A 16733-nucleotide genomic window follows, 5' to 3' on the forward strand; every position below is an offset into this window, starting at 1 on the left:
TCACGCCAGAGTGCAGCACACGGAACAATGGACTTGAGTTCAAAGGAACCAGATTTAGACGAGACGCCAGGAGGACGTCCCTCACTGTCAGAGCAGCACGACAGAGGAGCCTCTTACGTAGGAAGTTGTGAGCTCGCCCTCGCTGGAGATGTTCAAAAAGCCTTTGGACAGCCATCTAAATGGGATGGTATAAATTGGTGTCCTGCCATCGGTTGCACCTGATGGCCTTCTGCCCCTTCCAACTCTACCATTCTATGATTCTAAGTTGAGAAGTAGCCTTTGGGGCCCCACTGTTGACCTCTCTGCTGAGAGAAGTTACAGGGCGTTCTCTCTCCATGTCCTACTTTGGAATCAGTCATGGGGACACAGGAGCCCTCTTGCTCCGTGCGAGTCTTTGAAGATGGTCTTTGTCAAAAACCTCTTGGACGACCAAGTAAACCACATCTTCTCGATTATCTTGTCCGAATGTTCATTGGCAATCGATTCAGAAAGGTTAGTGAGGCAAAGTCTTGTGAATGGCCTCCAGCAACAGAATTCTTAACAGCCCCTGGTTTTGGGTGGTGCTGCTGGGAACAAGTGTGACAAGCACAACTCTTTCTAGCACTGCAGCCTGAGGACAACCCCCCATTCCCCCCCTCCGCCCCCGACAGACAGAGGCTTGCTGCAAATTGTGCCGCTTGGCTGACAGAGGCTGCCGGCTGCCCCCTGGCAAGCAGCCATGAGGACGTGGTCTAATCGAGCCACAACGGCCAGGATCGTGGCCATTGTGGTCAGCATGCCTGAAGGGCACCAAGCTGGAGCAGCTCATTCGTTTCCAGGAATACATGGAGGGTTTGTGGCCATCTTCGTCAGCCATCGGGCAGGGATGGCTCCACTTCTCTGCCACGCCTGGCCCACCGCTCATGGCCACGCTCAGCCTGCCAGCACTCGGGGGTGCCATGAGCAAACCCACCCAGAAAGGGTGTCTGGTGGGGAGGGGGCCTTTCCTTCTGCACACGGGTGCTTCTCCCACCTCCCCAAGTAGGTTGCAGTTGTGCTTAGACTGTACCTTGCGTGCATGATAGAAATAAATCCACGCTCTGTGCTCTTTCCAACCAGGCTCCAAGTTTCAGTCCAGGCCAAGCAGGAATGAGAGGCTAAACTCGCACAGGCGGAAACAAATTCAGGCCCGGAGGGCTAGTGCCAATTCTCAGCAACTGCTTGCCAGACGTCTTTCCTGGCCTGAGGCCGCATTGCGAGAGCAGCAGGGAGACTGCTGTGGCAGAGCCAGCCCTCCAGCAGAATTCCCCCGGAGGAACCCGCTCAGTGGTCGGAGCTGAAAACGGGCTCTCCTGCCTTCCAAGCAACAGGGGGCACGTGGGAACCAGGAGGACAGGGGAGGGGCCTGAAAACACCCCCACTTCAGTCCCGAGACGGCCTCTTATTCATCTGCTCTTGTGAGGCCACCTTTCCCAAGCTGCTGCCCTCCAGATGTTTCAGAGTTCACTTGCCAGCATCCCGACCACTGGGCGTGCAGGGTGGGGCCGAGGTGCCAAGCGTCTGGTCTGCCTCAAAACGTGGGGTGTACATGGAGACGAAGGCTCCGCCACACCTCCAGAAATCAGGTGGTGGCGGGGCCCCGGAGGCGAGATGCAGGTGGGCTAATGCCTCTGGGCTCCCTCCAAGCACCCTCAAGCAGCTCCCTCTCCAGGCCCAGACGCAGGGGGAGCATCAAGCCCCCGACTCTCATCCCATGCATTGCTGGGTAAGAAGCGACAGGACAATGCTCTGGCTGAGCAGAGACCCCAAGTGTCGGGGCCCAATCTGTGGGGCTCCGCTTCCAGGCAACGCGGAGGTGGCGCCTCCTCCCTCCGTGCTCATGAGCCCCGGCTTCCACGGCCCGCCCGGGTCTGAGGCACCGCACAGGCGCCTCCGCAGCAAAGGCTGCTGCCCGCTTCAGGCCCCCGCTGGTCTGTGGTTTGCAGCACGCATGGCTTCTCCGGGGTCCTGGGTCGGGGCAGGGGCTGCTAGGGCCGCTGCGGCAGCCGTGCCTCTCCGCCGGAGTGTGGGCGCGACTGCGCGGCAGAGACAGCCAGACAGCTTTGTAACCACACAAGTTTATTTTAAATAAAATGCAAGACAGATGCAGGCTCTGCACACCAGTGTCTGATCAAACGGGCAATGCAAACGGGGAACGGATCGAGGCAGAGTCTGTGTGGCAATCTGGTCAAACAGCACGAGCGGAACCTGGCCGGGGCGCGGAGGCAGGGGCCGGGGCCCTCCCGGCAGTGGGTCCCAGTGCAACCAGCCAAACGGAGGCATGCTCACGAGGGCGCAGGGCATTCCCGGGGGCTCCCCCTTGCCCCCTCCCCCAGCCCCACAGATCCCCCAGGAGGCCCAAGCAGGAGAAGCCGCCGCAGGCTCAGTTGCTCCCCAGGCCCTCTTGGCATGTCAGGCGGCAGCGGCTCCACCTGCTCCTGGCTCAGCAGCATCATTAAAATCCCCCCCCAATAAATAAGTATCCCAAGCCCTTCCCGTCCCTGCGCCCACCCCCGGAGCGAGCTTCCAGTGCCGAGCCTGACTCTGCACCCTTCCTCCGCATCCCGGAGCGGGTGCCAGGGCCCCACTCGGCACGAACACGACAGGCAAAGTGCTAGTGAAATCCAGTACGGAAAAATATACAAAGAATTTGTCTCTCGATATAGTACAAGGGGCTGGGAGCGCTCACACCCAAGACAACTAAAACCGGAAAATGAGGAAGATGTGTCGGGGGGCCAGGGGCAGAGGGGGGGCCGGGCGTAGTGGGGCTGCCCACCTGCCCTGCCACAGGCCCCCGCGGGGCCGGGCTCCCCTTGCGGCGGCTCCCTGCCTGCTGCGCCACTGCGGGCGGCCACAGGGCCTGCGGAACAGACGGAACGCACCGTGGGCCTCTCGGGTTGGTAGAAACCTGCTATAATGTGTGACTGCAGGGCGAGGCTGCGCAACGCAGCCGCGAGTGTCCGTGGTCGGCGAGGAGCGTGGGGCGGTCTGCAATGGCGGGGCAGCGAGCGAGCGAGCAAGCGGGTGGGCGGGCGGGCGGGCCGGCCAGCACGTGAGGCCCGGCTAGTATTCGTCCTGGTCTTCCGGATGTTGCTCGTCCAGCTCGTCGTCCTCCGGAGGGGCAAAACCTTCCTGCAGCGGCACAGCGCGGGGAGAGTGAGGAAGGCCAGCCCTGGCAGCCCCAGTGGGTGAGGCCCGCCCCCCCCGGCGGCCCCCCCGCCAGCACTGACCTCTGTGGCGTACAGGATGCTGATGATGCCCGAAATGATTGGGCTGTTCTCGCTCTCGTGCTCCTGGCAGATCAGCTCGATATCGCGCAGCTTGCTGAAGTAGAAGTCGCGCTCCTTCTCCAGCCCGTCCACGGTCAGCTTCAGGTCCATCAGCTGCCCCAAAGACAACCAGCCAGCCTGAGCAGGTGAGTTGTGCCAGGTGCCAGCACGCCCCCCCCCCGGCATGGCCGGCCAGCCGGCCCACCAGCCCCCACAACCCGCCCCGAGTTGGGCCATCCCCAGAGGGGAGCTGGTGGGCTGCAGCGCTGCAGGGCCAGCATGAGGACAAGCATCCCCCCTGGTGGGGGGGGGCTCTGCTGCCAGGATGCCGGGGGGGGCATTCCCTCGCGCACCAGGACGGGCAGGCGGTGCCCGTGTGCAGGCAAAGGCCCTGCCAGGGGAGTTCGCACCGTCATTCCCCAAGGCGGGCTGCAGCTGCGGCTGCAGCGTGACGATCCCTCCAATTCTACAGGTAACACGGGCGTCGGGGGGGGGTGATTTGTTCCCTTGATCATCCTGTCTGGGCTTGGGGAAAGTTCTGTCACCAGTGCCCCAGCCTTCCTCTTGGGGTCCCTCCAGCCGCAGGAGGGGAGTGTGCCCACGCCCCGGCTCCCAGAACTGGGGTGCGGTGATCGCCCACCTGCGTGGCGGCTGACTGCCACCGCTCTGCGTCGCCTCCTTGACCGGAGGAGCGGCTTGCACCCCCCCCAGGTGGGAGGGAGCTCTTGCGCCCATGGGCAGCTGGTCCGCCGCCGTGTGAACGGATGGCTGGATGGGCAGGCCCAGTCCGACCCGGGCCTGCCCACTGTGCTGGCACAGAGGCGGTGCCTGCCGCCAACAGACGGGTGCCTCCTGGATCTGTGCCCCCTGCATGTGGGAGCGGGCAGGGCGAGCGCGACCGGCTGGGCCAGGGAGGTGGCCAGCGGGCCTGGGCGGGTTGCGGGGGTCCTGAAGGGCAGGCAGGCCTGGCTTTCCCCGCATGTGCCCATCCACGGGTTTAGGAAGGAGGCGGTTCCAGGACCCTGGAGGACAAGACCGCCAGCGCCCGTTTGCCTTCTGTCAGCGTGATAAAAGGGGGCGTTGTCTTGTCCTCCACAGGAGGTGGAGGGCGCCTTCTTTGTGCCAGAGACTGCTCTCCTGCCAGAACGGTCTCTTTCCACCTCACGCCTGGAGCGCTCGGCTGGCTGCTGTGCGCACCAGGACTGAATCCCACTGGCGTGGACAACAGTCCCGCGTGCCTCAAAGGGGCGGTGGGAGGGGCTCTCCTCCAGAAGCCCCCCTGCCCCAGAAGATCCTTAACAACTTGAGCATGTGGCAAGCATCCCCCTCCTGGGCTGAAGGCCAAAGAGGTTCGGGCCTCTTGGAGGAGAACGACAGTGTGCATCCATTTCGGTCAGGGCCGAGGTGCCGTTCTGGCACGGAGGTGGCTCTGCTCACCCGGCACCCTTTGGTCCACGCCTAGAAAGAGATGGGGAAGGGCAGCTCCCTCTGTGTGAGCTCCTGGATCGCCCAGTGGCCTTCACTACCGCTGGCTTCGGGGGGGCAGGGGCACCACACTGCAGTGGATCGGCTCCTACTGGGATGGTTGGCTCGGAAGGGGGCTCCTGGGGGAACACTGCTCGACCCCACGGACCGTCTGCCGCAGGCCCCTCGGTCTCCCGGGCTGCCCGGTGTCTGCATGAAGCCACTGAGCAGAGCTGTCCCTGTTCAGATGGCTCACAGCTCCGTTTCTCCTACCACCTTCTGCACGGGGGGCTGCGGGTGTGCCGGGCTGGTGCCTGGCTGTGGCGAGGGACTGGGTGTGCGCCAACGAGCTGGCGCTCCAGCCGTACAAGACGGAGGTGCTCTTGGCGGGGGTCCTTGCGCAGGGTGGAGGAGCAAGGCTGCAGCCCGGGCCTCTCCTCGGCCCGCCTTCGTCACTCGGAGCCAGCACGGCCTCGCCGGCCCAGGGCGCCCCTGGCCAGTCTGAGCTGGCAGTCCAGCTGCGCCCGGATCGAGGCCTGGCTGGCTGCCGCGTGCTCGGTGCGGGGCTGCCACGGAAGGCAGTCTGCAACCTGCAACTTGTGCGTAACACGACGTCCTGAGTCACAACGGGTACCGACCCTCGGAGCACGCAGCACCCATTCCAGCCTGCCTGCACTGGCATGCGCTTCCGAGCCCAATTCAAAGGGCCGGATTGAGCCCACGGAGCCCTCGGTGGCTCGGACCTGCTGAGCAGCTCTTCCCTCCACAAACCGCCTGGCCGCTGCGCTCAGCATCGGGGACCTCCCTGCCCAAGGGAGGCTTGGTGGAGGCAAGAGGCGGGGGCTTCTCTGTGGGAGTTCCCTCTCTGTGGAACGTCTGCCAGTGGGCTTGCCCGGCACCAGCTTTACTGTCCGTTCAGCGCAGGGCCAAGGCGGCTTCTCCGCAGAGGCATTTCGCAGTCGCGAGCAGCCCTGGCGACTCGGAGCTGTTTGAGGAGGACCGCTCCTGGCCGTTTAAACGGTTATTATTTGGTCTGGCATTTTTAGTGGAATTGTATGGTGTCTTTCCTGTTCTTTAAGTACCAAGTGCTACAGAAATAAAAGGGGGGAAATAAGATTAAAATGCCACGCTACCTAGAGCCCTTCGTTACTCGGGAAGCAGGAGGGAATCTGAAAGGCTCACCCTGCCCCGGGAATCCGCGGCCGTTCTCCTGCCTCTGCCCGAGGGACTGGGGACAAGGGGCTCTTTGAGTAGGGATTCCTGACCGGCTGGCAACCTACAGGTGGCCACCAACCGGGGGGGCAGGGGGTCCAACATGCCAAGCAGAGATCTTGCCTCAGCGGCACCCTGCAGCCTGCCACCCCGAGCAGGCCGGCTGTGCCTGTCTGGCCCGGCCGATCAGTCTTGTGCTCAGCGCCTGCCCGCTGGCCGGGGACCTTCCTCCCGTGGCCCATTCAGCTCGGCCCACTGACATCACGAGGGGTCAGGCTGCCCGAGGGGGGCGCTCCCCACCAGACCTGCTGGTTGAGCTCCAGGATCTGGGCGTCCGCTTCACTGCCCCCGTTCCGGGCCGACAGAGGGTTTTTCCGCACAATATTGCTGGGCGCGACATTCATCCGGACCGGGTTCTGCAGGTTCTTGGGGCCCGTTGGGGAGGTCCTCTGTGGAACTGTTTGAAGCCGGGGAGAGAGGGGGGTTACGCAGGCCTCCTCGGCCGAGGCGCCATCCCCCGTGCCAGGTGCCGCCAGGTGCACGTCGGGAGCAGTGAGGAGACTGTGAGAAGCTGCATGCTCAGCATGGGGTGGGGGGGGCAGAGGGCTGCAGGGACGCGCCCCGACTGGGCTTCCTCTTGGCTGTGCATCACACACGCAGGCGGGCGCCTGGCTCCGGCTCCCTCCACGCCAGGAGACGCAGGGCAGCGAACACCGACCCGCCACAGTGGAGGCCTTGCCTCTGCTCCCCGGCCGAGGGCAGCATGCGCCGCTCCACGCGGGGAAGGAGCCCCCAGAGTGCCCCCCCCACAGCAAAGCAAGCGCGCCCGGCTGGGAGAGCCATGCAGGGCCAGAAGGCAGTTCCCGGAGCCTGCCTGGGGCCTGCAGCCCTTTTCCGGCTGAACAGGCTGCCGCGTGTGTGGTGCCCAAGCCACCCAGGCCGCTCTGGGCCCTCCAAGTGGGGCTCCAGAGGAAGCCGCTTCCCCTCGCGTCGCACGGCCTTTGGCCGGCACTCCGGGAGCAGGTCTTGGCGGAGACCGAGTGGCAGCAGGGCAGGCAGAGACCCAGCGGGAGCTCCGAGGTGAGCAGACGGACTGCCCGGGGGACTCCAGGGGCTGTGCGGAACGGAGCTCCCCCCCCCCCCCGAGGCAGCCCTTCTGCTGGCCAAGGTCGGAAGGACAACCGATGCCCCGAGGGCTCCCTCGGGCAGCCCTCTGCCCTGAGCCACCGAGGGATGGTGCCGAGTGCTGGCGGCAACCGGCTCGATGCGATGAAGCGCCACTCCCGGGAGCTGCTGGCCGGCACGGGGCCCTCGACCCCAGCCCGTGCTTGGCCTGTGCGTGGGAGACGCGGGCCGCCCAGGGCCCGGGAGACGCGGGCCGCCCAGGGCCCAGGAGGCCCGGCCCTGGGACTCGCTGCGCAGCCTCGTGGCAGCTGCTCCCCTGCCCTGGCCCTCTGTCACAGGGACAGGAGGCAGGCGGGTGCTCCCACGGGGAACCCGGCAAGAGCCACTCTGGCGAGGGCGGCCTCTGGCTGGCTTTAGCTCCGGCCTCCTGCGGTGCGGAGCAGAGCAGAGCAGAGCAGAGCAGAGGAGAGGAGGGTGGAGGGGCTCCAGGTGGGCTCCAGCGCAGCCATCCGGGGAGGGCAGCCCTGCCTGCATGCCAGCCCCCACCCAGCGAAGCGGAGCTGCATGCCGGACCCAAGGCGGCTTCCTCCGAAGAGGTGAGCAGGACCCTCACGCGGCACTCGCCTGGCGCTTCGCTCTGCCAAGCTCCGCACGCCGCCTGGCTGCCGCGGCCCCCGCCACGCCCCGGGAGACGCCAAGCCAGGTGCCGGGAGCGGCGGTCCCCATGCGAGGGCGGTCGGGGCCGCCGGCTCCAGCAACATTACCTGCAGTGCCAAGGGGTTTCTTGGGTTTGCTGAAGATCTGATCACCTGGGTTTGGGGAGGGCACCACCTCCTGGCCTTGCCTCGCCAGGAGCGGGTTGTACTCCTTCCCGTCGTAGTTGGCGTCGAAAAACTTCTTGAACCACTGGATGAACTCAAAGTTGTCCTGGAACTTCCCCTTCACTAGCCTCTCCACCGGGATGATCTGCAGGGCACAAGTCGGGGGGGGGGGGCTCAGCTACCTGTCACGTGCACCGCCCCCTCCGTGCTCCAGAGCCGTCCGCCCCACGCATCCCGTCCCTGCAGGGAGCACGCCGCAGAGGTGCTCCCAGCGCTGTGGTGCCCACAGCCCGGGCACGGCACGGCACGGCACGGCGGGGGGTTCTCCTTCCAGGAGAGGGTGCAGCCCTGGGCAGCGAGGCCCCGAGCCCCCACCGGGAAGACGAGCGGGCGCGCGGGGCGGTTCCTTGCGCAGCCTTCGGGGTAGCCACCCTCCGGGTTCTGCGACGGCACCGGGCCTCCTCCTTGCCGAGTGGGCCCTCCAGTCGCTTTGGACTGCAGATCCCGCCCCAAAGCAGGCCGCCTGGGCCGCATCCTCAACCTCCGGAGGGCCCCACGCCTGGGGGCAGCTGCTCGGAGCACAGGCCCAAGGGCGCATGCTCAGCAGGGCTTCTGCTGGCTCAGAAGGAAGCCCCCACCTGAGCGAGCGAGTGAGCGAGCGAGCGAGCGTGTGTGCCTGGCACTGGCGTCAGGGCAGGCCCCGGCTCGCCTCCTCTCTGCTTCCCCACACGTGGGGCCGGGGCAGCGTGCAGCAGAAACCTTGCCAGGGACACTCCCGCCTGGCCGCAGCAGCGGGGCCACCCTCGCGGGGCCGGCCCAACCCCACCGGAGACACGGCGTCCGGCTGGGACGCGGCAGGGCGCCACGGCTGGCGAGTCCTGGCAAGCGAGTCCTGGGGCAGAGGGACTCTTCCCGGGGCCTTGCACCGGGGGGGGGGGGGGGCGGGCGAGAGCGCCATCCGAAGGCTGCGGCCCTGTCTGCACACAGGCGCCCGGAGCGTTGAGCGGCAGGCAGCGAACGGCGGGAGAGGACAAAGCTCTCCCTCCACCCCGGGGCGCGGGGGCCTCCCTCGCTGCCTGTGCTGCCGGGCCCTGAGGCTGACGGATCCGGATCCAGAAGGGCTAAGCTGGAGCGGCACGTCCGTCAGGCAAGAGCAGGTCCACCGGTTTGGCGCCCCAAGACGCAGCCCCGAGGGTCCTCTGGCTCTGGAAGGGCCAGCCAGGGAAGCCGGCAGCCACGGAAGGGACCGGGACCTGACACCGCAAGACCAAAGCACTGTGGGATCCGGAGCACGAGGAGAGGCGCTCTGCAGACTGCGCTCGGGCCCCTGCTCGGTGCTTGGGGGCGTTCCAGCGGGAGGCGCCAATGGCGGGCCCCAGTGAAGGGCACGGACTGAGCAGGGCCGGGGGGGCAGGTTCTCCCCCGCTGCGCAGTCGCAGGCGATCCGAGGCGCCGCCGGCTCCAGGGGTCAGGGACGGGCTGGAGCGTAACAGCAGGGGAAAGCGCCGCTCCCCACCGCCCCTGGCAATGCGGCTTGCGCCTTCGAGGTTAGGGGCAAGATGGAGGCATGCGGCAGGCGGGGCACGGGGGGGGGGGGCTTCCTTTGCAGGGCATTTTGGTGGAAGACTTCTTCAGTACCCTGAGGGAGCTGTAGGGCCAGATCCAGCCTGGGCCCTCAATCCCATTTAGAACTGTGAGATACACGGGAAAAAGCTCAGTGGCCGACTGGAGACGGGGCCGGCTGCGCCCCTTCCAGAAAGATAGCCCTGCCCGGGGAGGGGAGGGCGCCAAGGCTGAGCCCATCAAAACCCTTTCCAGTGGGTAGAATCAAAGCATCCAGAGTCGCCTTATGTCCGGATCCGGGCAGTTTTTGGCCTCACAGCACGAGGGCGCCTCCTGCCACGGCAGCTGCTGATGAGCCCGTGAGCCTGCCGGGCCTCGAGGCCGGAACGTGGCCGGCTGGTCTGGAGCCGCGTCTGTGGTTTCGGCGGCTGGTGTCAGCATGTCCCCGTGTTGCTTGGTGTCGTGCGTAGCTTCTGGGCAGAGTGACTCCGCTGTCCGTTTAAGGACCCCAACGAATCTGGTGTCGGTAGCAACGCAGTCTGCCGGGTGCACTGGAGCGCCTTGACGCTTTCCGACCAGGCATGCGCACAGTGAATGAGCACGAAGGCCGCGGGCGCTGCGCCTTTATAGCACCGCTAACGGGCACATTCAGGTATCTGTCTAATGGACTTAGGATTAGGGCTGCCACTGGCGCTAACGAGCTCTGTGGGCTGCAGGGAGGATCTGCCTGTGGAAGAGAAGATTCTGGCATCCCGACCCAGTTCGGGAACCGACCGACCGACCGACTGACCGACCTTCCATTTATTTACATTTACCAACTCTATTTATATTATGCCCCTTGAAAGGGAACTCAAGATGGTTCACGATTCTCCCCGTTCTCTGGCCCAGGGGGACAGGTTGGGCTGAGTGTGCCCAACCGGCCCGAAGCCGCCCAGGAAGCGCCACGGCCGAGCGGCGACCGGGACCCAGGCCTGCTGCGCCACAGTCCCACGCTCTCAGCTGGGGCCCCACTCTGGCTTGCCCTGCACAGTGCTCCCACCTGCCACACTTGTGGGGCCGAGCTGTGGGAGGTGCCTGTTCTGGGACTGCCGACGCAGCAGCGAGAGGGTGGTCGGGCCACCCGTACTGAGGGCGGTGTGGCCCGGAAGCAGGGAGGCGAGGGAGCCTGCCCGGGGCTCCTTTCCGTGTGGCACCGCAGCCGGGACCAGGGCCATGTGGCGCGGAGCTGCCCTCCCGAAGCGGCTGAGGGGTGTCTTCCGGGCACTCGCACTCCGAACGGGCCAGGAGGGCCCATCTCGGGCGTGCGCACAACCGACGGCCGGGCAGGGGCTCGGCCAAGCGGCGGGAAGGGCAGCCGACCAGCTGCATTCGCGCCCCGTGGTGCCGCACTGGCAGCGCCGTTCCGGTCCCGAGGACCGCAGGCGGAGCTGCGGCTGCGCCCCGAGTGGGTGCCCCAGCTGGCGGGCCATGTGGGCGGCTGCTGTGTGCAGCACCGGCCAAGCCAGTCTGCTGCTGGGGAGGCCTCCGTCCCTGGAGCCTCGCTTGCCGCAGACGCCTCGGCTCACCTCGCCCCTGGGGGGCGGGGGCCACGGCGAGGGCCGCTGCTGCAGGAGGCACTGGCTTTGGGGCTTCGTTAGCCAGCCCAGGGTGTTTTCTAGCCCGCTTGTGCCTCGATCCGGATGAGCAGAGCAGCTGAGGAACCGAAGGGGGGAAGACTCGGGAGGAGGAGGAGGAGGAGGAAAGGGACAGGCACCTGCTGGGGCCCCAGAGGAGCAGGCAGGATCCTCCTCCCACAAGGCCGAGTGCCAGGGTGCGGGGGGGGGGGCTCCCACCAAAACACCCTCCACTAGGAAGCCTCCCGAGGCCAGAGGCCACGAAGACCACCCCCACAAAGAATAGCTGGCAGCAAAAGCGGAGAGCGAGGCGCCTCCAAGCTGCTCGTCCTGAAGGCTGGGGGGGAGCTCAGAGCCCCCAACCCCGGACAGGTGAAGGCAGCAAAGCTATCGCGCATCACGCCTCCGAGGGCCACGGACCATGGTGCAGCACGAGAAGCCCCGGCGACGGACACGCCGGTGGCCCGGCCCCACTCGGCTTCCCCTGGAAGGCACACTGGGAGAGACTGGTGGGCCCCCAACATGGCGGGCTTTGCCTCAGTCCCCGGACACCTGGAGGCTCGTCAGGGCAAGGGGCGGCCAGCAGAGGCGAGCAAGTCGCCACCCATCGTCCCCCAAAGAAGAGGGCTCCGCGAGCCCCACAGCACACGCCCCACTTGCGCAAGCTGACTGCATCCAGCGAGGGGCTGCTGGCGAGCGGCTGCCAGCCGGACGGACGGACGGACGGCGGTGGGGCCAGCCTGACATGCGCCAGCCGGTCCCGCCCGTGCCGTGCCCTGCCCGTTGATGTCCAAGGCAGAGGTCCCGTGGTCAGTGCCACGAGGAGTGCTGGAGCGCCTGAGGCGAGCGTGGGACATGTCGCTGGCGCCTGCCACACATGGCTGAGGCAGAGAAAACGCGGCTCCCCAGGACACCGGCCGGCCCCCGCACTCCACCCAAGGGGCCTGGCGGGTGGGAATGAGCTCCCCCACAGAGAGACCGACAAGGCCGCAAGGGGGTGGGGGCCCCGCACAGGCGGCCGCAACGCCCCTCGGCCGAGGGGACGGCTCTGCGGACCTCCAAGGGCCGGGACTGGTTTGAGGACGAGGGGCTGAGCTGGTGGCAGCGCTGCGCTGCGCTGGAGCGACGCAGAGGAAGGGTGGCGGGGGGGGGACAGACCTCTTTGAGGCGGACGGGGGCAGACAAGGGTCATGGCGCCACTGTCAGATCCCCACTCCGTGCCCGAACCATTCACCCTCCGGTATCTTCAGGAGGCAAATGTGTTACTTGATCCCAGGCATACAGAGAGGAAAATGCAAAAAGCGACAGAGAGAAAATGATGCACAAATAAAAAACATGGAGGTGAAGAACGGTTTCACGCAAGGCCGGGCTGGGCTGCGGCAAGAGCGTGCGGCGGAGGAAGCTCTGTGGCAGCAGATGCGGGGCAGGAGCCACACCTGCTGACAAACAGGCGCCCGGCGGGTGCAGAGCCCATCAGCCTCCTCACCTGGCGCCAGGAAGTTCCAGGGCCAGTCTCTGCCAGGGCACGGAGCCCACCCGTGGGACTGCAGAAGCGGCGGGGCAGGGCAGGGCCCCCCTGACCCCCACAGAGACCCACCTTGTCCACGCCCATCTTCTTGAAGGCGGCCTGCAGCACCTTGAAGTTGTGGATGTGCTCGTGCTCCAGCTTGGCCTGGAACTTCACCTTCCGCAGGTGGACGCAGCCCGGGAACAGCATGTCCATGAACTGGCAGTAGGCGGCACCTGCGGGGCAGGGAGGCGAGGCCAGGCCTTCACCAAGCCGCCCTGCCCGGCCCCCAGTGCCCCCAGCCGCCGTGGCCGCCCCCCGGGCCCCGTACCTGAGCACAGCTGCTCGATCTTGGTGTAACTGAGCTGCAGCGAGTCGTTGACCCACGCAAGCATGTCATGGCGGCTCAGGTTCTCGCTCGTCACAGACGTGGAATACACATTGACGGCCATGCCCCAACTGCGGGAGGAGGAAAGCTCTGTCACGGCCCAGCGGGGGGGGGGGGGGGCAGGTGCGGGGCCAGCCCGTGCCCTCGGCGCTGCCGCTCGGGATCCCTGCAGGGCGTCACGAGGGCCCCTGCAGCCGAGCGCTGCACCCTCCACCCACACCCTGCTCTGGGCGAGGCTGCAGCCCGCCAGGGAAGACCGCACCCCCCGCCGTCCACGCGGCCTGCTCCAAGGGGAGGGGTGCCGGAGGGGCAAAGGGGCTCAAGAAAGGTCCAGAGGCCTCCGGGGGTGCTGGCGTTCAGCGACGGGGTGGCACGGAAGGGGAGGCAGCAACCGAGGCCAGCTGTGCCCGTGCCAGCCAGCGGCGGAAGCCAGCAGGGATGCCAGGGGGCGTCTGCCCCAGGGCAGAGGACCGCCTGGCCCCGTGGTGGCCAGAGACTGCGCCGGAGCCAGGGGCCAGGGCTTCCGCGGGGCCAGGCCTGCGCTGCTCGCCCTGTCTTTAAGGCCACGAGTCACACACGGCGGAAGGCGCCGGCCCCCTGAGCACAGTGGCAGCTGGCAAGCATGGCACGCGGACGGGGGGGCTCGGAGCCGGGGGGGGGGGCTGCCCCCGCCATGCCTCAGGTTCCCGTTCCAGCTCAGTTCGCCAGGCGATTCCAGCGGGAGGAGGGCGCCCCTGGCCGTTCCTGAAGGGAGGCCTGTCCTCCACACCAACCAGAAGGGCAGCAATGCGCCCCACAGGAATCCCCCCGGCTGCCTCGTGGCCCCGCCTCCCAGGCTGCAAGCCTCCGCCAGGCCCATGGGGGCGCTGGGCACCACGTTGCCCATGCCCGGGGGTCGGTGCAGATGCCTGCAGGGCGCAGGGTCGGCCTTCCAGGTCCCCGCCGAGCCAAGTGCCGGCGGCAAAAGCGCCCCAGGGAAGGGGACCCCTCTGCCCGCCGACCCGCCTGAGTGGCGCCAAGGAGCCTGGCAGGCCTACCCCTTCCCCTGGGCTGCGGATCTGGCCAGCCCCGCCCCACCCGCCCTGCAGCTCAGCAGGGGCTGCCGGGAAAGGGCCCAGCCCACCCCGGCCGTGTCACAAAGCCCCCACCTGCCTGGCCAATCGGGCGCGGGGCTGGCACCCCCCGGGCGCAGGCGCGGCAGGTGGCGTCCTTCCCCCTCGGGGACCGCTGCCCACCCCCCCGCTGGCCTCCCACTCCTGTGCAGCCGACTGGGGGCAGAGGGGGCAGAGGGGCAGTGGCAGGGCCCCTGTCTGGGAGAGGGCCTCACCGCACAGGGACTCTGCTTGCCCCCCCGCAGTGGGCACCAGGTGGGGGCCAGGGAGTCTACTTTGCTGGCCTGTGGGACGACCGGCGCCTTCTCCTGCCTTCCCCGGTGGGTCACGGCCGAGCCCGACCGCGGCGTGTCTGTGGGTGACGCTGGCACAGAGCGCCCCGGTTGATTCAGCTGGGCTGGCTTCCCGGGGCCATCCTCCTCCTCCAGTGGCCAGCCCGGCGGTCCCACGAAGGTCCCCTCCAGCGCGCTGGTTCTGCGAGTCCGTGCCCAGCTGCGCCCCAGCCTCCCTTTCCCCCAGTGCCCAGGCCAAACGCTCAGGCGGGCCTCCCTTCCCCTCGGCCGCTGCGGCCCAACTCGCCACCCGTCTCGCTATCGTCTGAAGGCCCTGGATGACGGAACACCTTCCGAGCAGGAGAGGGGTGCAGAGCACGTGCCCCGGGCAGGGAGGCCCACGTCTCCCCCACGCAGCAGGGTTCGGGGGGGGGAGAGAGGCGGGCAAGGGTCTCCGGAGGCAGCAGAGCGGTGCACGGCAGCCAGCCCAGCCCAGGCGCGTCTCGAATGGCCACGATCCGTCTCGCCTGGGGAGGCACCCGGTGGAAGTCTCCACCGGGAAGCACAGCACTCAGTCGCTCACGGCAGCCCAGGAGGGATGGAGGCCGAAAACCAGCGTCTTCAGCCAGGTGACCCGCACAGATCTGTTTCAACGCCTCGCGCGCGTCGTCCACATGTCCCTCCTCAGCCAGCGCAGAGCAGCGTGCCTTGCTGCCCCACGGCCCCCATCCTGCCCCGAGAGTGATCCACCAGTGGGCTGGAGTGGGCCGTGTGACTGCCAGCCAGGACACTGCGGCTGCAGACCCAAACCTCACCTGCCCCACTCCAACGCCGGCAGTTTGTCGTGCTTGACTCATCCTTCAGCTCCTTCAGCTCTTCAAGGCAGCTGCCCTTCCTTGAGATAAACACTAACCTCCCCTCATTCAGGAGATGCCTCGAAGGAGGCCCAAAACACGCTAAATGGGTGAAATAGAGGACCCCAGTCCTCTTATCAGCCGCACTGGCTCCCCATTGAAGTCCGGGCTCAATTCAAGGTGCTGGTTATCACCTACAGAGCCCTTAACGGCTTGGGACCTGGATACCTGAAGGAACGCCTGCTTCCATATTTGCCCTCCCGCCCCCTGAGATCGGCAGCAGAGGCCCTCCTCCGGGAGAGACATCAGGAGGCAAAGTACCCGGAGGAGGGCCTTCTCTGCGGTGGCGCCCCACCTGTGGAATGCGCTCCCCAGAGAGGTCCGCCTGGTGCCATCGTTATTTGTTTTTCGGCGCCAGGCTAAGACCTTTTTATTCCAGTGATATTTTAATATGTTTTAATATTGTCTTTTCTATGTTTTTAGCTGCAGCCAGCGTGGGTCAGGAATTTATTTATATTATTCATGTTGTATTTTATATTGTAAGCCATCCTGAGGCTTTTTTGCGAATAGGACGGCATATAAATATTTTAAATAAATATGAAACTCAAGGTTGCTCATTACAGGGAAGGCTTATTTTATTTGGAAGGCTTCTATGCCGCCCCATTTGCCGAAGCATTCCAGGGGTGTCATGGAACCTCTTTACTTCAAAACTCCCATTGCAGCAGCACAGAAGAGTAGAGCTGGAAGGGACCAGAAGGCCACCGGGCCCAACCCCTGCTGCTGCAGGACCTTAAGCTACACCATCCCATTTAGATGCTTTCTGAATGTCTCCAATGTGGGGAAAAGGCAAGTCAGATAAAGTGGGACGGGCGTTATAGAGATATAGCAAGTCAGAAAGGGGCTCCTGAGCCATCTAGTCTGACCCCCGGCGCCAGCCAGCTCTGCTCATGTAATCCCCAACAAGTGCTTGTCCAATCTTTCCTTGAACCCCCTCGCTGACGGGGAGTCAACCTCCCCCGGAAGCCTGTTCCACACCCTCGGGGCCCCAACCGCCAGCAAGTCCTTCCTGGCATCCAAGCTGCAGCCCGGTTCCTCGAGCTTTGCCCCACTGGAGCGCGTCTGGCCCTTCGCTGCAGGGGAGAACAGCTCAGGGCCCTCCCCCACAGGACACCCCCTCGCACCCCCAGAAGCCGCTAACAGGCCCCCTTGGGGTCTCCCCTCCTCCAGCTGGAGAGACCCCGCTCCCCCCACTCTCCTCCCAGGCCAGCCCTCCCAGCCCGGCTCCCATTCCTGTGCCCTGCGCTGGGCCGACCCCGACCTGGCAATGTCTCCCCACGATGGGGAGCCCAGAACAGGATGCGGTGCTGCAGCTGTGGGCACACCTGAGCCATGGAGAGTAGCACTGACACCTCTTTTGTTCTGGAAGCCATGCCTCTGGCTAGGCATCCAAGGGTGGTGTTTGCCTTCTTAACCGCTGCGTCACACTGCTGGCTCATGTTTAACCTACTGCTGACA

General features: G+C 66.1%; 1 protein-coding gene across 2 annotated transcripts; it reads right to left on the reverse strand.

Moving 5' to 3' along the window:
- Positions 1–2871: 2871 nt before the first annotated feature.
- MAPRE3 (microtubule associated protein RP/EB family member 3) lies at positions 2872–13047 on the reverse strand. Of its 2 annotated transcripts, none has more exons than XM_044421104.1 (6): positions 12924–13047; positions 12683–12828; positions 7853–8054; positions 6269–6420; positions 3249–3401; positions 2872–3150 (listed from the first exon to the last, which is right to left on the reverse strand). In XM_044421104.1, the coding sequence occupies exons 1-6, from the start codon at positions 13042–13044 to the stop codon at positions 3082–3084; spliced, it is 843 nt and encodes a 280-aa protein (XP_044277039.1). In that variant the 5' UTR covers positions 13045–13047; the 3' UTR covers positions 2872–3081. The 2 variants fall into 2 exon arrangements, with proteins under 2 accessions (XP_044277039.1, XP_044277038.1); XM_044421103.1 differs by having other exon boundaries at positions 7898–8054; positions 12924–13045.
- Between the last annotated feature and the right edge of the window lie 3686 nt (positions 13048–16733).

Source organism: Varanus komodoensis, unplaced genomic scaffold, assembly GCF_004798865.1.
Source record: "Varanus komodoensis strain SLA01 unplaced genomic scaffold, ASM479886v1 scaffold114, whole genome shotgun sequence".
NCBI lineage: Eukaryota > Metazoa > Chordata > Lepidosauria > Squamata > Varanidae > Varanus > Varanus komodoensis.